Source organism: Hipposideros armiger, unplaced genomic scaffold (genome assembly GCF_001890085.2).
Source record: "Hipposideros armiger isolate ML-2016 unplaced genomic scaffold, ASM189008v1 scaffold_46, whole genome shotgun sequence".
In the NCBI taxonomy this organism is placed as follows: domain Eukaryota; kingdom Metazoa; phylum Chordata; class Mammalia; order Chiroptera; family Hipposideridae; genus Hipposideros; species Hipposideros armiger.
This window is the reverse complement of record NW_017731396.1, coordinates 2,107,320-2,130,268: the sequence shown is the minus strand read 5'-3', so window position 1 is coordinate 2,130,268 and position 22,949 is coordinate 2,107,320. Positions and strand designations below refer to the sequence as shown.

The following is a 22,949-nucleotide window of genomic DNA, read 5'->3' as shown; positions in this document are numbered from 1 at the left end:
ACCACTCTGAGCTCCCAGGTTAATCTGAAACACATCTGAGTTCACAGCTGGGTCAGAACAGCAGAGAGATGTGCCAGTTCAGCAGGCGTGTGTCTTGGGCTAGTTAAGTAGCAGGACAATCTTGAGGTCTGACTTTGTTGCTTATGTTTAGACCTTGTGTGCTGAGATAATTCTGGGTGGCTTTGGATAACTTTGTTTCTTAACTGAGAAGGAGTGTCTGGTGCCTGATAAGTGTTTATCCGTGAAATAGCAACATGGTGTATGTCTTAGGGTAGGAGGGCTTGTAGATCTCCAGAGACAAAAAAAAAGGGGGTCGGGGGGGAAGCAAGGTCGTTGGCTTAGGCATGTTCCTGGAGTAGAATGTCAGCCCCAGCTTTAGAATGTCTTTATTGTTCTCATTCGGGGTCTCTCTTCTGGATTCTTTCCCCTTTCGCTCTTCACCTTAAGGGGGCTACACATAATCACAACCAAGTAGAACTGAAAACAAACCTGCTTTACTTCTAGTGGCTAGAGATCTGGGTTCCAAAAATGCCTCTTTCTTGCCAAACCTCAGCTTGTTCCATGCCTTTTCTTTTTTCAGTTCCCCTCCCCAGTCCCCGACCGCCCCCTTCACCATTTGGCCGAGTGAAGGCTAGCTGTTCGCTTTGCCTTGTATCTGTGACAGATACCCACTGCTTGTTGGATCACATTCTCCTTTAACCCTTCCCTGTTCACAAGTGTCACAGAAGGGATTTTTTTTCAACGTCAAGGCAAAACTCACACTCCAACAGTCATTTTTAACTCCGGCTATTGTTAACAACGTGAAACAGAGCAAAGAGGTGAAGACCTTAGTTCAGAAGTGACTTGGGTCCTACGTGACTCGGAGGAGGTTTTCCTACGCGGGTACCAGCAGAGGTGGACATGACTGAAGTGTGGGCCTCTAGACTACTTCTAAGAAACGTGTAAACATGGATGGATTGTGTGCCAGACACTGTGCCAAGCGTTTTGCATTATCTCCGTAACCCTTCCAAGCATCCCTTAGGAGTGGAGAATATCTGGTTGTTTTGTTTTGTCCTTGTTTTTGCAGATGGGTAAACTGAGGCTCAAGGAAGTGAAGCAGCTTTCACCAGGGTGCATATTTAGTAAGTGATAGAATAAGAATCTGACACGTTTGCCCCCCCGCCTGGCTGACTATACAGGACAGCCCCCACAAAGTTCACATCACCCTTACGTACAGACACAGCATAGAGCTGGGTTTTCCGAATTTACACGTTCAAGCGTAGCCGGTCAGAGTAGGAACTGTGCTGGTAGCTGAGATGTGCAGCTGTACAGCCTTCTGCTCGGAAGAATACAAAACCCTCCCTCATACTGCGGTCCTGTCACTTCTCTCCCTTCTCCTGTCATACGTGGTCACCGTCTGCCCTGGTGACAAGAAAGTTACTGTCACCAGCAATTACGCAGTGGAGCAAGGATATTAAAGAGGAAATTTCCATTAGGTAAATAGCTGAAAGGAGAACCCCAGCGAGGGGGAGCAATTCAAGCCCAGGCTCCTGTTACACTGGCCAAGTATCTTGGGCATCCCAGGCTGACTGAATACCCTGAAGGGTCAGGAAAACTGATAGGACGGGACAGAGGGACACAGTGTGAATTTTTCCTCTTGCACCATTCCAGCCTCTACTTGAATTTCGGTTTTATAAAATCATCTGTTCTGAGCCCAGCCCCAAACCCGGCCTAATTTGTAGTGGCTCTGTTTCTGTAGACAATGGGATTATTTTTGGAAGGTGGGGTATTGACACGCACCGTGTGTCCGCTGTGCAGCAGTACTGGCACCCTGAAGCTCCTCTGAGAGTTTTACCCTGAGGCTGAAAATACAGCCTTACAGGAATTAATGGCTTCAGGCTGTGGCCAGAATTCACAAGCGTAGTGTGTGAAGCTCCTCCCTTCAGTGAAAGGATGGGGGGAATCACTGTTGTCTTTGCAAGTATAATAGCAGGTTTTCGGAAGGACGCTCTGTTCCTTGGAACCCTTCATTTTAGCGAGGACAGCCTTCACTTGCAGCCTTCAGTTTTGGTGGACTTGAAATTGCTACAAAATGAGCCACAGTGACTTAAGTCTCTGCAAATGCTGCTTCTGGCGTTGAGGTAATGTTTATACCGAGTAGAGTTACAAATTATCTGCAAATTTCCTTCTAATTGCTAGTCCTTTCCCAGTGTGGGAGCCTGGCACATGCTCTCTGCCCTGCTGCCTGTATGCTCCTTCCACGCTGGCTTCCACTCTGCCAAGGGCTTCGCAGGCGCCCCATCTCACTTGATCCTCACAGCGGCCCTGTGCGATCCGATTGCTCCCCTGTCGCACATGAAGAAATTGAAGTTCAGATAACTCGATAGTGTTTTTATTGAAGGCCTCATGTGTATTAGGCTCTGTGCTAGTACTTTACATGGATTATCTAGTGCTCTACATGTATTAAACCAACCCTGACGGCATCCTTGTAAGTAGACTTCCTCATCCCCATTTTGAAGATGAGGAAACAGGCTCGCAGAAATTAATTACATTACTTGTCTATGACCTCGCAGCTGTAAAATGCCACCGTCAGAATTCAAACTCAGGCGTGAGTGTCTTTCTGTTCTGCCACACAGAAACCTCCTAACGAATGTCCTTAAAGGAGGAGGCAGAAACCACTTCTTATTTATGGTTCTCATTCACCTGCGTGGCACACAGAAGGGGTTCCGTATACATTTGATTGATGGGTTTATTGACTGGCTGCCTAGCTGGATGGCACTTGCGCCTCTTGTGATTTTCAGCTTCTCCCCAGGGCCTCTGCGATTAGCTTTCCCTGTGTCTGAATAATCAGAATGGCAGCCTCCATTCTTCATGTCCCATTTTGATCATCCATGAACATGCCAGACAGCGTATCAGCTCTGAAAAAATTGCAAAATGAATTCAAAGGATGTCCTGTGCCATCACTCCTGTGTGATGTTGTACCTGGATATCTGCTGTGTTTCGACAGTCATCTTCAATGTCAAGGACATGGGCGAAATAACACTTCCCAGCCTCAGAGAAGACAGTGCCAGAGGGCACCCATAACGAGTGCTTACTGGAATCACGCCCCACTCCAGTCCTATCTTTGAGGGAGAAATAAGATACGGGGTGTGATTTACTTCCCCACTGAGATGGGGAATGGAAGATGGAATTAAGGATGACTAAGGGCTCCCACCCTGAGAGAGGAGGCCACAGGCTTTGTGGTGCCCTGGATTCAGCAGTCAGAAGCCCAGTGGACTGGCCCAAGGCCCAGCCTTTGACCACAGGACCCTTCACCAGGCTGGCTTTGGTTTAGTTCCTGTAAAACGTCTCTCTCCGTAAAATCCGATTAACCTCTCATCAGCCTGGGTTTGGCTGGATCACAGATTTCAGCATCTTCCCAAGTTTTCCGAGTTCTCAAAATCTCATTTCTAGGGGTGAAGACTTCTGTAATCATATCCTGTTAATATGTTTACATCTTTTACTCACAAGTGACCAAGGACAACTCAGCTTGCAGGGGTAATTGTTTTATAGACAGAGAAGTGGGAATTCAGACGAAAGTCCTAGAGGAAGTTGAATAGATGCAGGCACCTTTTCATGGCAATGAAGAGGCACTTGAGAAGCCCACAGAGGAATCTGGCATTTCAGGGAAGAGTGGTCTCTGAGGGCATCCTCCTGAGGTCAGTGTGGTGTTTCTGTCCAGAGTATCCCCAGGACCAGGCAGTTCTGGGGGCTTCGAGGCCGCTGCAGCACAACCAGTGGGCAGTTAGGCTGTTGGTGCAGCTTCACTCATCAACCCTCGACATTAAACTTGTTTTACTGATGGGTAGTGGATGGAGAGGGGCTGGTATTGGGCAGTTTGCCTCAATTATTCTCTTGGGGGGAGTATTTTGGGACTTTTAATTTGTTCCTAGTCGGCTGCCAGAACAGGTGGACAGGACCTTACCTTAAGATGTCTTCCAAGGAAATACCTCTTTTCACACAAATAAGACCCCGCAAGTAGCCTGAGTACTGCCGGACCACCTCAGGTGGCCCATGTGCCCTTGGAAGCACTCGCGATGCGCTTCTGATGACAGCTTTCCCATAGGCCCCTGTCACTCTTCTGTGGCATCAGGGAGAGACGTTTTTGTCCGGACCCTGACCCTGAGTGAAGAGCACTGGCACCCTACAGAATTCCAGAAAATAGCAGGGGCTTTTTTTTTTTTTTTTTTCCTTTGCGGAAACCAGGGTCACATTCCCCTCCCCTCTCTCGCTTCCTGAGTGCTAACAGTTTGCGTTCTGGTTCCTGTCGTGGGCTGTGCCACATATGGAGCTGTTGTCTTCTTAACGAGGCTGTCATCCTTGAGCGTAGGCCCAAGGCCGCTGCTTGTTTGTGTCCTCGCTGTCCGTGCTGGGCCCAGAGCGAGTGCTTAATAGAGACATTCGAACTTGGATCGTAGATCGCACACTGTCAGAGCTGGAAAGCGTTCTGGAAACCAGCACTCTAATTTTGTAGATGGTACCACTCCAGAAAGTCACTTTGGAGGCTGGTGTTTATCTGCTGGGAAGAAAGGTTTTCTTTTTTAGGGTAAAGCCTAGTGCAAATGACCATCATTCTAAATCTTCGAAAGGTTTTCTTCAAATGAGGCAGATGTACCTCCTTGGACTAGTAGCTGACTGGTAATAACAGTAAGAACACTAACTAGATCCCATCCCCTGAGCCACTGTCACCAGCCCTTCCAGCCACGTGACAGTGTCGGTACCGTCACTATTCTCCGGATGTCGGGAGGGAGGCTTAGAGGTGGCGCCCCTTGCTCAGGGTCACGTAGCTCCTGGAATAGTTGAGAGAGAACTAGAATCTGGTTTGCTCAGGCTCGTGGCTCTCAGATGGGGTCCCTTCCTAAAACCCCCACTTCGTGATTCATATTGCTGGCTTTGCAACATCCCGTGGTAAACTGTGAAATTAATTTTCGTTAACTTGAAGTTCTCTAATTAGGAAGTGACGGAGAAGATAAGGCAAAAAGCAAATAATGATAGGGATTACATCTCCAGAAAGGTCAGTAATCCCTGCCCTGGATTGGAAAGCATTTGGACTGAGCAAACGGAAGGCGTGTTCCTGTATCTTATTCCAGGAACCATTGCTTTACCTGGAATTGTTTCTTCCTCTTATCCGTCTTCTATGTCCAGAACTCACCTTCTCCTGTCACTAGTGTCAAGAAGCCTAAGGACTGCTGGCTTCCAGGGCAGCTCTGTGTAACCCCCCTTGCCAGACCAGAATGTAACAGGGCCCCGATGTCTGCCCAGCGTCCTGGGTCTTCAAGGCCGGCTGTTTGCTGCGAACCTTCCCACTGAGCTTTATATCTGAATAGCATTCCTGTGAGTTTTCTAAAAGGTTAGTCCTGGGTCATTGGCACTTAAACCACTTGTTTTGGTAGATCCTTCCCGAGAAGGTTAATTATATATTTGATATCCTTCCCTTTTTATGCCTGAACGATGAGGATAAGTACCCTGTGGTTTATTAACTGTCACTTTAAACCTTTTCAAATTGTCTTGTGACAAAACAGAGTTTTATGTCCTTTTTATCCAGCTTTGATGAATGAGACAGCTTCTCTAGTTAAAATATGCCAAGGTAAATAAAAGCTCTCTCTGATTGGTGGGGGAGGATTTTGCATTTAAAGTCATGAGTTCAAATCTGCCACTTTGTATGAAAAGTGACCTAACCTGTTAACCTGTCCATATACTTCATTTTTCCTTTTGACACCTGGGGCCAGGCACCTCGGCGCTCGGTAATTGTCGGATACGTGAAAGAAAAGGCAATACTGAAGGGCAATTGCTGCCTCTAAAAATTGGATACCAAACTGTAAAGCCACAGCTGTCCACTGTTCCTATTTTGTATCCCACTGATTGTTGAACAGAGAGCCTCCCTCTGTCCTCACTTTGTGGGACACCAAAGCTCGCCTCTCCTCCCCCAGGCCTTTTTGTTATACCTTTACTTTTTGGTAAATTTGCAGTAGTATTGAGGAAGGTAAATGTCATTATAGATTTCAGTAGTGGTTTTGCAAACCTTGTGCCCACCAGTGAGCACCCCACAATTCATACGTGTCCAATGCTTGGGACCCAATCTCCTGGGACAGACACACAGTGTATGTAATTTGGCCGTTCATGTCTCTCTCCATTGGTGTTTTTCCTGAGTCTCAGGAGCAAGGGAAGGTATTTATTTAAAATAATTAAAATAGGGGCCGGTCGGGCTAGGCAGTTGGTTAGAGGGTGAGTTCTGAGCAACAGGGAGTTCTGAGCAACAGGGTCGCCGGTTCGATTTCCCACATGGGATGGTGGGCTGCGCCTGCCCCACAACTAAGATTGAACAGGGAACCTTGAGCAGCCGCTCAGCTGGTGAGAGCGCATGCTCTTAACAACAAAGTTGCCGTTTCAACTCCCGCATGGGATGGTGGGCTGTGCCCCCCTGCAACTAGATTAAGAGCGGCGACTGGACTTGGAGCTGAGCTTGCACCTTCCACAAGTAAGATTGAAGGACAACAACCTGACTTGGAGCTGTTGGGTCCTGGAAAAAAAACAATGTTCCCCTTCCCAAACTCCCCAATAAAATCTTCTTAATAAATAAATAAATAAAATAGTAAGAACACTGCTACGGCTTTAAAGCTCTTTTCCTTCTGTTTTTCATTCATTGCAGTTTGCGGGGACATTATCCGATGGCTTGGGGAAGACGATGGACAGTCGACATCAGTCGGAACGGGAGTATATAAGGTACCACGCAGCCACGAGTGGTGAGCACCTGGTCGCTGGCATTCACGGCCTGGCTCATGGTAAGTCACCTGCGGTCAGGCTGTGGAGGAGTGGCTCTTTCGCCACAGTCCCTCAGAGGCGCCCCTTCTCCCAGCCAACTGCAAGTAGAAAGAGAAAGCTGACAGCAGTGCAGACCCTGGCTTGGTACCTTGGTGTGCCATCGCCTTCTGAGCTGATGATGTTTTCATCCTCCTTGCAGCTGAAATGGTACAGCCTGTGAGAACATCTTCTTCATTTTCCAAACGCTGTGCAATTGCAGTTCCTTCCTGTTCTCTGGCTTCTGTTCCCAAAGTGTCCTGAGGTGTAATCAGCTGAACCCCTTTTGAGAATGTGGAACTGCTGCTTTAAGACTTGCCTCCTGCTCCCTAAGCATCCCTTGCATAGGAAGGGACATGTGGAATTGGCTGCCAGCTTTGTGGCCCAGATGTTTCTGAGTCTCGTATATGTACCTGCACATGCACAGGGATTGTAAAGCCATGTGCCCAGGAGATGGAGGGGATGGCACAAGTGCATTGAGTCTCCGAATTTGTTTGAATTCTGACTGTCAATGCTTTCATTCTGACCCATTTGCCCTTTGTTGTATTTTTCTCAACAACTTCGTAGTGTGGCGTGCAGGGCCCTTGGAAATGTAAACCCAGCCAACAATTCCACCCACTGTCCCCTGGCCACGCTGTACTTCAGCCACCCGGAGCCCCATACTGCCCCCATGCCTCCGGGGCCTTGCTCATTCACGGTCCTTCTGTGCTCCGCCTTCCGCCTGCTTCCTTGCCTGTCAAAATCCTCCTCAGCCTATCAGTCCCAACTCAGATGACATTTGCCTAACTCCACTGTCCCCAGTTAGAATGAACGATGATTAGAGCACACGTGGCAGCCTGGGTTGCATATGTAGTCAGCTGTGTGTGTCTTACTTTCTGATTGGCTGTGAGGGCCAGGAAAGCAGCAAGACCACTTTGTATTCACCTTTACACCTAGTACTTTTCATGGTAACCTGGCAGATAGCTCATGCGTTAGTAATGGTTACTAAATTGAACTATTTGTACCAGATTCTTAGGAATAGTCTGAAGTGATCAGAATTCATATCAAGACTGATGAAGTTTTGATTATCTGCATTTAGAGGAAGAAGGAATATAGATAATAAAAAATCGTATTTCTCTGTGTTTAGGACAGAGTTTTTGTTTATCGACTTTCCTAAGGGTGAGGTTTGGATCAAAATGCCGTTGCTTTTCCTGGGCCTGCCCAACTGGAAAGGGAGCAGCCCCCAAGGAGACATCAAGCTAGAAGTAGAATTTGGCTGAAATTAATCTGTTTGCGTACTTTGAAAGCTGATTATTGAGCAATCATTGGGATTAAAACTTTAATCATTCTTTCTAGTAACTGCAATGATGGCGCATTGGATGAATAGAGGACTGGTTTTTAATGATATAGATGCTTTGCTATGCATAATTGCCTTTATCTAGCCAGCATCCTTGGGATGTGGAGAGAAAGCATGGCTGTCCTCACTTTTTAGATGGACACGCCAGTGTGCCGAGAAAGGGGGTGACTGGTTTCAGGTCTCCAACTCCCCTCCAACCACAAGTCATTCTGATGATACGTGCAGCATCTGCAGGAGACGGTTAGGCCATTCTAAGACGGGGAGCCAGCAGCGTCATCCAGAGAAGACCCATTTATCTCTGGGTTCTAGGAAAGCAGTAGCCTGGAGTGAGCTCTTTCTTCAGGATGAAAAAAACCCTTAAAAGATAATAGTCGCCTTGGTTTCAAAACTGGGCGTCCTGCTCAGTTCTGACTGGAGGCCTTGCTTGACCCAGGCTCAGTCATGTTCTGTCTCTGCCATGAACTTTGTGCCAAAGGTTGGGGAATGGATATTGCCTCATTGGAGCAAACAGACCCCGAGTCCAGAAGGAACGTTGTGAATTGTTAGTACGTTCTCACCCAAGGAATTTCCTTTACCAATTTGTCTCACTAGAGCTGAAGAGCCTAGAGAGCTTCCTCACACCCCCACCGTCAAAGGGTAAACATCCTGTGAGTGTCCCTGGCACAAATCCTGGAAATGCTCCCTGGACAGAGCCCACTTCTTTCCTGCAAGCCCGTGTCCTCGCCAGCCTTGTCCAACTTCTGGCCACTTTTGAGGCTCTCTAAGGTCACCGCTGTCAACTTTCAAAATGTTTGGAATATCTTTTTGACCTGGGTTGGTCTTTTGAACCGACTCCTGTGAGGGTCCTGGCTGGCTTTGGCAGCTTTTTGGGGTGACTCTCATCAAGGCTTCTTCATTTGCTCTGATTTGCCTACACCTGATTCCAGCAGTGTGTGGTAGCATTTGCCCCATTTCAAACGTTTGGTGCCATTGCCCAGTCATTGTGTTCTTTGAAAACTGAGGGTCTGTATTTAGTTATCTCTCTGCCTTACATTTTATGGGACCCCAGTGTTCCCCAAGAGCCCTACTTTCTAGTCTGTTGACTTCATCTTGCTGTCTGTATCCCCTCCCTGATAGCCCATATGCTGCCCCAGCTCTGGAATTGAAAAGTCCCACTGTTAGCCTCTTAGCTTTCCTTTGATTTTTTTAAAGCATACTATACTTCTGACAAATATATAATATATATTCTCTGACTCCAGATTAAGGGACATATCTGCTGGTTTTCTATCTTCGGTTGGCCTGCCTGTGGCCTATCCAGAGATGGACAGAATGTCCCTGAGTTACTTTGCCAGGTGCACAGAATTGGGGGGTTTAGCTTTAAATGCTGTTGCTTTTGTCCTTGGCCTGGTTACAGTAGCCCTTGTCTTTCCTGCCAGGTATCATTGGTGGACTGACCAGTGTGATAACCTCGACAGTGGAAGGTGTGAAAACAGAAGGGGGTGTGAGCGGTTTCATATCCGGCCTTGGGAAAGGGCTCGTTGGCACTGTAACCAAGCCAGTGGCAGGTGCCCTGGATTTCGCGTCCGAAACAGCCCAGGCGGTGAGAGACACAGCCACACTGAGTGGCCCCAGGTCAGTGGTCGTGGGGGGAGGGACTTGCAATTTCTAGCCCAGGTCTGCTGCCTCTCCTAGTCCATACTGATATGTTTAGTAATATACTTTCTGCTTTAATGATGTGATTTTTTTTTTTAAGATTTTATTGGGGAATCAGGGGAAGGGGAACAAACAAGTTGCTGTCCTTTTGTTCTTCAGTCTAGTTGTGGAGAAGTTGCTTCACTGGCCCATGTTGGTATTATCATTGCGCTCTTCCCGGGTGAGGCAGATCGGTCGCTGGCCATTGGACGGCTGCTCACGGCAGCTCACACCGGCTGCCGGCCGCTCACGCTGGCTGCCGGTCACACATGGTAACTTACAGCAGCCCACTGCAGCAGGGGCTGCAGCCTACGCTGTTGCCGGCGACTCACGGCAGCCCAGCTCCAGTCGAGCTGCTGCTCACCATCTTAGCTGTAGAGGGCACAGCGTCACTGGTCCTCATGTGGGATCCAAACCAGGGCCCTGATGCTCAGAGCTGGTGTCCCAAGCCAGCTCTTAACCAACATGCCACTCGGCCGGCCTGTGATTTTTTTTTTTTAATATTTGTATACACATAGCTAAAATTTCTAACTTGCCTAATGTAAGTACATGAAAACGAGGCACAAAAATGTGCCATGAAATTTTGCAGATCTTTATCTATACCTGTGTCTATCCATGTATCTGTATATACTGTGTGTGTGGGTGTGTGTGTGTGTGTGTGTGTAATTGTTTTTCTTCATTAGAGGGACCAGAAACAGGATTGCATCCTTACAAACCTCCCCTGTTCACCAAACTAACGAGACTGACCCCCCATGTGCCCACTAAGAAAACTGCCAGGCCGTCAGCTGTCTTGCTCCTGAGCGCCGTGGCATCATTCTTGAATCCCTGACGTGGTTCACCACGTGGGTCTGTCCCTTCTTAGTTCTTCAACCTGAAAGTGCCAGCCAGTCTCCCAGCCTCCTCACGAAACTCCCCGAGCAAGTTGGCAGCTCTGCTGTGGGATGCTGTCTGGCCTTGATACCAGCTGAGACAGGAAACCAGCCACAGCCCATATGGCTCCAAATCCCACAGAATCCAACTCCTGTAACTTAGCTCTTTGTGTTTGTGGCCTATTTTAGCCTCCCTTTTTCAGAGTGACTAATTGGGGATCTTATCAACAAAGGCTATAATGAATGGTACAGCTCCTAGCCAAGCTGGACCCCACTTAAGCCCAGAAGGATTTTGCTGCTGCCTGCTTAGCAGATATTCCCTGAGTGAATTAGTGTGCCCTTTTGGAATGCCGAGGGCCTGGGCCATGTCCACACCCTAGCACTCCCTCAATTAGGATTTGAAGTGAAATCGTCCCCAATTAAAATGAATCCATTTATCTGTCACCAGGAAACTTTACCGATGACACAGTACTGCAGTAGGGAAATGCTTGAGATTGTAGACTGGGACCATGTAACACGCTCTGCCAGGATGTCTTCCATCTGGAAGCAGCTGCTTTTTAAAAAAGGATCCGTCGAGTTTACTTTAGTTAAGTTACATTCTATTCTCAGCTACAGAGCTCAAACAATCCTTGAGTATATTTCGAAGCATTTATGGAGTTGGGGGGGAGGGGCAGTAGGGAGCCTTCGAAAGTATTTCCAGTTCCTTTTGCCGTGTCTGCTCAAAGCCCAAGAATCCTACCTCTAGTGTTTTGTTAGAACAATGCGACCTAATGAAGCGTGAGTATCGCAGACGTCCCCGAAGAATTCCGAAAGCACCATCCTTATTCTTAACATCCCAAGGCGGTCAAGGGATGGAGGTGTACATGTTAAAATTTGTAAATATGATCATTTTGTGCTGTGAGCGTTAATGATGTTTACCGGAAAGCAATCTCTTGAATTTTCTATAATGTCAGTTTGGAAATCTCCATAAAGTTTTGTATTCTTTTTAGGAGCACAAGAAAGGCACAGAATGGTTGCTACAGAAAGAAAGGTGTTCTTGTCATGTTTACGAGTTGTTCAGCATTTCAGCATTGCCATAGAAGGTCCCAGTTAGTGTCAGCCAGCATATATGTGTCATTCATTCATTTTCAGTAGGTAAATACTGACTGAAAAGTCCCTAAGAACTCAGGGTTGGTAAGATAGCAGAAGCGATATAAAGGAATGCTGTCCCTGGTCCAAGAGGGCTTACAATCAAGTGGGGCAGCAAACATAAAACAAATAATCATATAAATAATTATTGGCTGTAATTGTGGTCATAACACAGGAGATTTTACAGGGTGCTGTGAGACGGCAAATGGCAGAGGGTAGTTGGCTAACCTATGGTCAGTGGGTCAAGAAATGCTTCCCCAGGGAAGTGCTATTTGAGATGAAGCATAGGTTGGAGTTGGCCAGGTGAAGAGAGGAGAGAATCAAATGGGTGCAGAGAAGCTATGCACTTTGCCTTGAAGCAAACAGTAATTGGGCAGTCTAATTGAACTTGAACTGCAGATTTCCCAGAACAGCTGTCTGCTTAGCCATTCACGCCTCCTAGCAACAAAAGCTGAAATGATGAGTGAGGAACAGCCAGGTAGTCACATGCCTGTGGACATGGAAGCTCAAAGGCCGGGGAAGGAGCCAGCAGTGGTGTAGGCGTGGCCAAAGGTCTGGGAGGTGAGTGGGGCACTGCTAGACCCATGCTAACGGGAGGCCTCCAAGAGATTTGCCTTTCCACCCTTCTTGCCCTGAAAACACAACACCAATTCTTCTGATACACTTCAGCCAATTTCCCTCAGACCATTTATCTAGATGTCCAAAAGTAGGGCGCTTAATGAATGTCCATATGTTAGAGAGCAAAGAACACTTGTCTTGGGAGACAACAGATCTGGGTCCCAACCCCCTTCCTTATTAGCTTTGGGCCCTCGGTCGGTCTTTTAGCCTGTGTAAGCCTCAGTTTTTTTAATCTATAAATTAGGGATAAATATGCCCGGCTATTTATTGTACCTCTCAGAGGTTTGAAGCCTCACCAGAGTTATTTTAATGTGAAAGCTATAAAGAACTATAAAAGGCTGGGTGATATTGTTTTTGAACGACATGAAAGGAGCACAGGGATTCACGCAGGTGGAGAAATGTTTCAGTGCTGGGAGGGTTTGTTCTGATGACACTGTGATCCCTTAGGAGCATGATAGTTCTACTCAGGGATAAATCACCCCGGTTTCTTGGAAGTGAGCTATAACCATCTCCAGCCATCCCCGTTGATTGAACAGGATCCAGGGGTGTTACTCAGGGTTTTTCCCCACTGTTTAGACAACAGGGACTAACAAATGATTTGAAGGGATTAGAAGTGAGATTCTGACCGAGGGCTGACCTGAGCCCAGGGACTGAGCCAGGAATAGAACCCAGGAGTCCAAGAGCTCTGCCTCTGAGTCTGCTCTTGGAATGAGACTTTCTGCCTCCTTTGTAATATTTCATCCAAGTGAAGGCTCAGATCTTAGCATCGATGTTTTAAATGACCCAAATTTTAAGCAGATGATAGCAAAGTAAGCCATAAAACTGTGAAAGAATACTCCTTCCAGTAATCCATCTGAAAAGTGCCCTTACAGGAAACATTGGCTCTTTCTTGTGTTTATTTGAGCATGACTTTATTTATAGGGAACCCCCCTCCTTAAGTTCCTTTAGATGAAAATACTTCCAAGTTCCTCTCCTTGTTGCAGGCGTTCCAAAAGGACAGCCACCAACTTTTCTCTGAAATTCCCATGCAATCTCATCGTTCTGGGGAAGGCAGGTGGGGGTGGGGGAGAAGAGGTGGGGGCCAGCCGAGCCTTTGGCCTCCACATGACTGCTGTGGACCAGTATCCCCTGCTGCATTTGTTAACTGTACAAGTATGTGTGGTTTGGAACTGAAATAAGACTCCTCTTCCAAGGCAGCATTCTGCTGGCTCAGGTTGCATCTTCTAGTCTCCATGTATTGGGCCACATTTGTCTGTTCCCAAGTCAAGTTCAGGAACATGGCACAGATGCAGTCGCACTTGTGGTGCCATTGAAACCATGGAGGAAAGCCCTGCCACCCTTCAAACAGACAGGCCAGAACAGGGCACCCCCTGGGATGCGGGCCCCGTTCTCGGCCTGTGTGGTGGGGTTTGATGGTGATATTGGAAAAGGTACTTGGGTAGAAAGCTGCACAGACACAGGAGCAGCCATCTCAGAAGAGAGGCAAAAACGCCGTGGAGAAGAGGCGCGTCCAGCTGGGCTGTGGTCTGCTTGTTTCTTTCTCTCGGTGCCATCTGTTGCAGGCATTGGGTTGCCTGGGATTTTAGGAAAGTGGCTTGCGAAGATTTATGAAGCTGGGCCCTGAGGCTTTCTCCAAAACATTTCTTCACCTTTTTAGTCAAGACCCAAAATGGAGGGAGAGGGGGGGTGGGAGCGCATTGGCAAAGCTTGAAATACTTAAACTGATTTAACAAAGCTCAGGGGTGTTGGAGCTTATCTCATTATTTAAGTTAGATAAGGAGGAAGGGGCATTTGAAGGGTAACACAGATCAGTGTTTAGGAATACAGCCGTCAGGGCTCTGATCGCGTTCTGGAATCCCAGGACCCTTGTATCGTGCACGGAGATGGAAATTCCAGTTGCTCCGAGAACTTTTGAGTCACCTTTCGGTTGACTTCACAGAAAAGATTTATGGTGGGCATATTTGATTTTTCCTGTAAAAACACCCCTGAGACACCACCCAAAATTTGTTAAAGGCACTCTCCGTTAATGGCCTCTTAGACGTGAAACTGAAGTGGGTTTTCTTAAAGAAAAGCTCTTTTTGTTAAAGTGTTCGCGTCTTGCCCATGATTCTCTGGGATAAAAGGGTTCAGATGCTTTGGGGCCACCAGAGCTGAGTACCGGCGGGCTGGACAGGTCAGAAAAAAGTCAGCAAAGGGAACCCAGGCAGTGCTTCCTCTGCTCTCTCGTCCTAGGCCGGCAGGCCTGCCTTGAATTATTCGCCCCTAAAAGCAGCCGGGTGCTCTTCTTGGTATTATACATAACACGTCAGGCAGACTTGGCTTGAATTGAGCCTTTAGGGAACTTCTAAAGGTAAAAACTTAACAGACATTTAAATGTTTGTTAGGATACACCAGTGCTCTCAAGTTTTTCCATCCCGGGCCGAGGAGAGCACACTGACAGCCCATGTATCTGGGGGCAGAGCGAAGCCAGCATTTCCTGGAATGTTTCTGTTTTGTCTTGAAACTGTAAATGAATTTTGCATTTTATCCCATGTTTGTTTTAATAAGAAAGTGGTTTTCATTACTACCCAATAAAATTAACCCTTCAGAAAGATAGGCCATGTCGTCCCGTGGCTGCTGCCTCATGCTTGGTTAAGGAGTCCAACATGCTCCTTCCAGAAGAGTCCTGTGGACTCTAGCAGCATCGATAGAAGGACATGTGTGTCAGGAAGGGTGAAAAGCCGGAGCCTGGTACATGTCTGACCCAGAGGCTCAGTTTCTTATGTTTGAGCATAAATGGCTGTTGGCTTGGTAACTGTCTACTGCGTAGGGCAGCCAGTGCATTGGTTGACATACCAGTTTCATCATGAGAGAGAATCCGACTGTCGGGAAACTGAAAAGTTATTGTTGAAAGGGACTGTTCGTCTCTCTCTTTTGTTGCCCCAAAGTGGCACAGAACTTGACAGAGGCGGCCACGTGATCTGTCTTCTCCTCACCCCTGGGTGTGTATGAGGTGTGAGCCATGTCTTCTGACCTCCTGATCTTGCCAGAGCAGACCTTTCCACAGAATGCCTGGAGGAAGATGGGCCATTTTCTCACTCCTGAGCAATCCCGGAAGACCTAATAACATTCAGAGCTGTGCTAATGGCATCGGCTGCCTCACTCGGGTCTGAAACTCAGCTGATGAACTTCATCTTGACAGTCCTTCATGCCTTCCTTATAAGTGAAAATTCGTCTCCCAGGAATGCAAGCTGAGAAATCTTATTTTCTAACACAGACTTCTTCCCTCTTGCTGAACTCCAAATACTGTGCCCCCCTTTCACTCAAAAGCTCCAGACAGTGCCATTCTCATTATAGCAGAACTTACGGAAAGCTCATATCCATTGCTGAAAGAAACGGAAGGTGTGTGTGTTCCTGCACACACATATTTGAGAAAACCTTTCCACTTCTGAAATCCCATGACTCATTTTTATGCAAGATTATCTGTTAGGGAAGAAAACCACTTTTTTGGTCATGGTACTTTATAATCGTTTCTTGAAAGGAGAGCGTCTATTTTTTGCCATTTTTGGCATGCAGAGATGACTGACTTCATGGAAACGGTACAATCCTGCTTCCAAAAGTAAAAATAAACTGACTTTATGCGTGTATATCTTTAAAGTACAGTCCTTGTGTCTCAAGCAGTAGGTCTTTGCTCAAAGAAGATAGAATGGAAAGTTCGATTGCTTTCTGATTTGGGTTCTTCCATTTAAAAATGAAATAATCAAGCTGTTGTCCGTCCATAGTCCCTGCCTTGTTGAGGGACTTGATTTTTAAGACTCTGGAATGACACCCAGTCTTGTATACATGAGATGTGCATTTGAGATTTTTGGTTTGAACTTCAAGAGAAACAGAACAGTGTATTGCTTCCTGAGGAAAAAAATTGTATTTCATGCATCATCAGAGAAGCATGAAAAACCATTTACCGTGTATGGAATTCCTCCTCAAAGGCATTAGGTTTGTTTATTTTCAGGTTTTGATGACTACCCTGTAACTGTCATGGCTGCCCCTTAAAGACTCATCCCTCTTGGCTCAGGATGAAATTGCAGTCTCCCGTCAAGAGAGGATTTAGGGTTGAGTTCAAATTCCCTGCTCCCAGAGAGCTTCCGACTGTAAGGTCATTCTGAGATGCACAGAGGACAAGTGGGTTGCAGGGAACTGAAGACTGTTGTATTACAAGTAAAGGCTTATAACCTTTGGGGGAAGAAAAGGTAGGTTTAGGCGTTACAGTTAACCCTATTTCATTACCCCAGTACCTTTATCTAGTACTCTTTTGCCAGGGTGCCTCTCAAAGACAGGTTCTTAATAAGTTTCTCACTCATTTGTCAAACAGGGAGAAAATAAGACTGAATCACTAAAACATTTTAATCACAATATACTCTAAAAGAAACACTTATTATATCAGGTTTCTATAACTCTAATCAGGTTAACAATGTGACTAATCTGTATCCGTAGTGGATTTACTTTAATACATGGAGGAAACTGATTTCTAATTAGCACTAAATTTGCACATATGAGTACTTTTAGAACAGAGGTTCTCAAAATATGGTCTGGGGAGCCCCGGGGAACCCCAGAACCTCTCAGGGATCCATAAGGTCAAGCCTGTTTTTATATATTTATATGTCAATTCATATGTAGATAGATAAAAAAACTACTTTTATAATAATATTCTCTAATCAATGTATGGTGGAGTTTTCCAGAAGCTACACAAGGTGTGATGTTTCAACAGATTGACTGTAGGAGCAGATAAGAGACTGCAGCTGTTTTCTGTTAAGCGCGATGTAAAGAGATTTGCAGAAATGTGAAAACAGTGCCACCCTTCTCACCTCCTGAGCCTCCATGAATATGCCACCAGCCAAAACTACCTGTACCTGGTTAATTTCCTCGCCGGGCTGTTTTCTATTTGAGGAGATGGCGATGGTCCATCATCCGCTGATGAATAGCACCTATCGGCAGAGGGGGATTAATGTGGATTAAACTATAGGAGATACTGTAACGCGATGCTTCGCTTTGGCTTCCTGCCAGCAGTTGTCAGCCTCCCTGGTTTGCTTCTGACTTTTACTGGGTTTCTTGAAGTAACAGTTGGAAAGATTTTATCACATATCAGAAAGACCTCTCCCAATAATTTACCTAATTTAGTCCTTCACCTTAACCTACCGTCCCAGTAAATTCTAACTTCCGCAGCATGGTAAGTGCAGGGCAGATTACTTCAAAGTGCGAGGTCCCTCTCGTCAAAAGGCCACTCGGTGGTGGTAGCACTGCCCGGAGCCGAGTCAGGAAATCGAGAAGGTATATCTGTGTCAGAGCTGACTTGGCCAAACCTCAGCTTTCTACCCTGGCAGAGTTGGGGGAGCAGGACAAACCCACAATATTTGGATAAGCTCCTTTGAACTCTTGTAGAAAGCCGTTTTTATGAGGCAGTTGTTCTGTGTTAACACCAGAGCCAGCTCCCTAGTAGATTTTCCCCAAACATACTTCAAACATAGATAATGGCAGGGGTGACTCAAGCCGTATCATAAAATCCCAGGACCGCAGAAAACTTCAAAGGAGCAAAACTTCTCATTATGTGGACAATGGGTCGCAGGAATCCCCGCTAACCCCAGTGGGTTAGGTGGTGGGCGAGGTGGAGGCCAGCGCAGGCTCACTGAGGCTGCCAGTGTGGGAGGAGGGCAGGCTGTTCCCTAGACCACTCATCCGCTCAGGCAGCACCATTGCTCACTGGCACCTGCCCGCCTCCTGAGATGTTAAAGGCCAAGTCACCATGTGCAGCGATCCTTCGCGTCCCCAGTGAACAGGTGTGAACCTCAAAGGGTTTTTACGGTTTTGTTTGAACTATCGAGGGGCCCCATTGATTCATTTTAGCCAGTTCTGACCTTGTGATATTTAGATCCAATTGCTCAGAAAACACATTCGTTCATATATAGGCAAATGGACGGTGGAAATTGATTAGCTGGTTTAAGTGTTGACCTATTGCATTCCAGGGATACAATGGGTACTAAGTGCTGAGGCTATTTAAATACTTGACGACAGACTGTTTTGAAGACTTCCGGAGTCTTGAGAATCACCAAGCTGTTTGGGGGCTAATATTCTTAACATAGTCCTACAGGTTGGTTAACGCAAGGTTCCGATAGCTTTCTTGAAGCACCCCTTCATTAGCGATTTAACTATTTGTTCTTGAAAACAACAAGCTGCGTTTGTGTGGGATGGTATACGCTGGAGGTTTGGCAGATACAGGCATTTTTTTCTGCCTTAGTACCAGGTCCATCACAGCTGTTTCCAAACAAGTCGTTATAGTTTCACTAATGGTTTACAGTTGGCTAACGATCTCTTGATTTTTCTGTTATTCTTTACATACCGTATATGTTTTTACTAAATATTATTTAGGATCTACAGTTAATAAGGACACAGTTTTTAAAAACCTATGATTTTGACCTTATCTCACTCTAACAATTTTTTTATTTTTTTCAAATTAAATTTTATTTTATCAAAATAAACACATCCACACTTTTCAAAGTCAAAGATGTCTACCTGGAAAAAAAAAAACCAGCAGTCCCCTGCCCCACTTTCCTTTCTCTCTGATTCCAGCTCCCCGGACGCAACCACTTTCTACACTTTTGGCTGTTTCTTCAATTTGGAGGTATTTACCTCCATGTTTCTAAAAAAATTAGTATAGTACTATTTCTTGGTATCATTTTACTTCCTATTGCTATACATACATGTTCCCTCTCCCCATTTTTCAATAGTTATATCATCCCTTTTGGGTAAATCAATATTTAGTTTTTACATTATTATGACTGTAAATAATATTCCCAGAGAAGCCACATACATTACTATGGTTCTGTTTCCTTTTTGCTTTCACTTTTGGGTTTGTTTTTTCTCCCTGGAGTTAGTAACTACTTTTATGTTGTTTGCTTAGTTTTCCTGTATGCATAGTCCCAATTTATCCCCCAAACTCCTATTTACTTTCAACTTCTTTTATTCTGAGGTTAGTAACTTCTTTAAAAAAAAATTTAAAAAGTCTATCTGCCTATTACTAACTTATCCAGAAATTCTCTGTATGTTTAAAATGTATTAAGTAAGTTATCGGTGTCAGTATTTTTCTAGGAAATTCTTCCCCTCGATGCTCCGGCTCCGGTCTGGACTGGTTGCTCTCTAGATCCATCCAGCTAATGCCCTCGTGCTTACTTAACTTCAGGGTCTCTTCCATTTGTTCATGTTGGTCTTTTTCTTTCATGAATAGAGACGGTTCCCAGATGTTTGGTGATTCCTGACCGTCTGCTCTGTTCCCGTGTAAAGACGAGGCCCTAACAAGCGGACTGGGGACGCCCTGTGTGGGGCCGGGGTGCCTTACTGTGGAAGGGTCACGTGGGGACCTGCTGCTTCCAGTCTCTGCTGAGGAGCAGCAGGCTGAGTGGGGGCAAAAGAGGAACCTACAGGTCCCCCTGCTTCTTACCCAGACTTGTAACCCATCTTCCTGTTTGCACCATCCCACACACACGCCTCCCTGGCCCCTTTAGGCCCCAGGCCTTCAGAGCTTCTCGTGCCTCCATCTTTGTGAAGTTGAGGGCTTTGCCGTGCTAATTAGCACACTGCTCTGTGGCTTCCACTCCCTCAGGCTTACGTTTCAGCACCACTTGCCCATCTGCTTTTCAGCTTCTAAAATATTGTTGACACCTTCTCTTTATCCTTTTGGATTCATGCCATTTGTATCCCTTTGCTTCCACTTCAGAGCGGTCTCTGGACTCAATCTGTCATATTTAATCAGAAGTCCTATAAATATAATTTAGACTTTTCACTAATTCATTCATCCTTTCTTGATGTCCTTTCCCCTCCCCCTCCAACTAGTAACTCTGAACTAACGTGGTTTCGCTGAAATCCGTATCATTATTTCTACTAAAACACCCTTGAAGTTCGGTGGTGTTCATAAACAGCAGTCACAGTCGCGCTAACGTTTTTAAACCTGTACTATGATCCAGGCACTGTTCTGTGTACTTCATATGTGTTATTTCATTGAACCATCACAATTTCTGAACAGTGCTTGCTTAGGCGGCCAGTGGCCCTTGTCTCCCAGGAAGATTTAGAATGCATCTAGAGAGAAGTGCTTGTAGTCCCAACCCCAGCGTTAAGTCTGGTACTGGTCTTTAATCTCTCATTCTGTGTGTTGTAAAGAAACAGGTTGTAGAAGGCTCTTGTCAGATCCCAGGAACATGAAAGAAATCGCACACCCCACAGTAGTGACACGGCCCTGTCACCACCCCTCATTGAACCATAAAAGCGATTCAGAGGGGCCGGCAGCTGGTGAGCGACTGTACTTAGATCCTGGGTGCTGATGGGTGTTTTGTAGTTTCCAAGGGAAGTTGCTGAAAGTTTTCTTATCTTGACACTCCAAGGGCAAGAGGTCTTTCTTCAAAGAGAGGAGCTTGTTTCAGAGAGAGCCGTGGAAATAACATAAAATTACAGGTCTTCTCGGTTCTGGGGAAGAAATGGCAAGGGGACCCGATGGTGGCCAATGTGAACAGGAAGCAGGCATTCGCAGGCATGGAGAAGGGGCCCCCACAGCACTGTTGGTTCTCACGTCTGTAACCCCAGGTCAGAGGGACGGTGGGGAGTCAGACAGCCTGGATTTGAGTCATCACACTGCTATTTCTTAGCTGTGGCCTGGAGCAAGTCTTCCTCCCTCCCCGACCCTGCCCGCCCCATTCAGAACTCTGAGGTGAGATTCCTTTGACTCCCATGCGATGGGAGTAATCATGCCTTCGGCAGTGGGTTGTGGTGTGGATTGAATGATACAATGTATATAAAGCACTGCGGTTGACATTTGGTGTATAGTCAGGGCTCAAGAAATGGCATCCGGGTCCGTATTCTCTCTGAATGCGGGATGTTGAGCGTAAGTGAAACAGGGATTATGTCTTTAGCTCTTATTTTTTTCCTGTCCCTGAAAACGTGCTCACCACTTGCCGTAGTGCTGCGTCAAGTTCATAGGCTTTGCTGGGCTTTTGTCCTTCCCGTTCTCTTTCTTCACACAATAGACAGTTAAATTCAGCCCTGCGAACCTGTGATCGTCACATGGGTGGAATCGCTGGGTGGAGGAACTCACCTGGGCTCTCAGCCTTTGTGTATGAGAACCCCACTGGAAAAGGTGTGCAGAGGCCACGAACTTGCTCTGAACTCACTTGTGAAGAGCAGGTGATCCCAAACTATTGTTAGTGTCTGCTGTAAATGATATGCCTCTGGGTTCGAGCAGAGTTCAGCCAAAAGCCCCACATGACATGGAAATCTGTCCTGGAGCCAGGTTTGTCGGGTAAAAGTTATGTAGCGAATGTCTCCAAACATTGGCATCTGTTGTCTGCCGAGGGCAGGACAACCGAGAATGATGGAGCCTTCACGGAAATTAGGATGGGGCATGCGACCCTGTAACAGCTGACAGACGGTTTCAGGCCACTGTGGCTCATCCAGCTCTTTTGATAAACAGCTTTAAAAGCATTACGTGGTTTGGAAAGCATTCTTCAAAAACGGTTATGTTTTCCAGACGCATGACAGTCCGCTGTTCAGTATTGTTGAAGGGTTTTGAATTGTAGAATCAGACCCCCTTCTGTGGGGCTGTTGGAACCGTCAGGGGCTTATCTGTGTAACTCCCGCCAGGACGGGCTCACAACGATGTTATCATGTAGGTCGGGGTCCCCAGTGTCTGTTCAAAAAAAAGTGCTCTCGGATTCAGGGCTAGAGTTTAAAGAAAAAATTATTTCTTTCATTTCCAGAGAGGTATGATGAGCCCTTTAAAGCATTGTTTTCATCAGGCATCCTTTAGTTCATGGTTTCTGCATAATGAAAGCAGAGATAATTCTAGATTATTGTAAAGCTTTGAGCCTTTGAAAATGAGCTTTCTCTAGATTATAAATGTTCATTTCATAACTCATTTCCCACTTGTCCTATTTCCAGAAATTGAGCTCCTGTTGCCTTTTGCAACTCCCAGGAAATTCTGGGTGTCATGGGGCGAGGGAGGGATTTCTTGGGACAGTGACATCCAGGCTGGCAATTCGTTTGGGACTTGGACTCACACAGACCCTGTGATAAGTGCACAGTGCTCCAGGGAGAGACTTTAAAGACACTTTTACTGGGGCCTAATATGCCCTAGGTTTTTTTTAAACTTTTTTTTTTTAAGATTTTATTGGGGAATTGGGGGAGGGGAACAGCATTGGGGAATCAGGGGAGGGGAACAGACAAGTTGCTGTCCTTTCGTTCTTCAGTCTAGTTGTAGAGGACATCGCTTCACTGGCCCACGTTGATATTATCATTGCGCTCTTCCCAGGTGAGGCAGTCGCTTGCCGGCCATTGGACCGGGCCGCTCACGGCGGCTCACAGCAGCTCACGCCAGCTGCTGCCCACTCACAGTAGCTTATGGCAGCCCACTGCAGCTCCATTGCAGCCTACGCCGTCATTGGCAACTCACAGCAGCCCAGCTCCAGGTTGAGCTGTTGTTCACCATCTTAGCTGTA

The 22,949-nt window shown here is 46.4% G+C and overlaps 1 protein-coding gene across 1 annotated transcript in view; it reads left to right on the top strand.

The window, feature by feature from the left end:
• Positions 1 to 22,949, top strand: part of VPS13D (vacuolar protein sorting 13 homolog D) — a 299,465-nt gene that overhangs the window by 225,285 nt on the left and 51,231 nt on the right. Inside the window, exons 60-61 of the mRNA XM_019639700.1 lie at positions 6,668 to 6,800; positions 9,568 to 9,763. Coding sequence (XP_019495245.1) covers positions 6,668 to 6,800; positions 9,568 to 9,763 — 329 coding nt within the window. The remainder of the gene's footprint in view (positions 1 to 6,667; positions 6,801 to 9,567; positions 9,764 to 22,949) is intronic.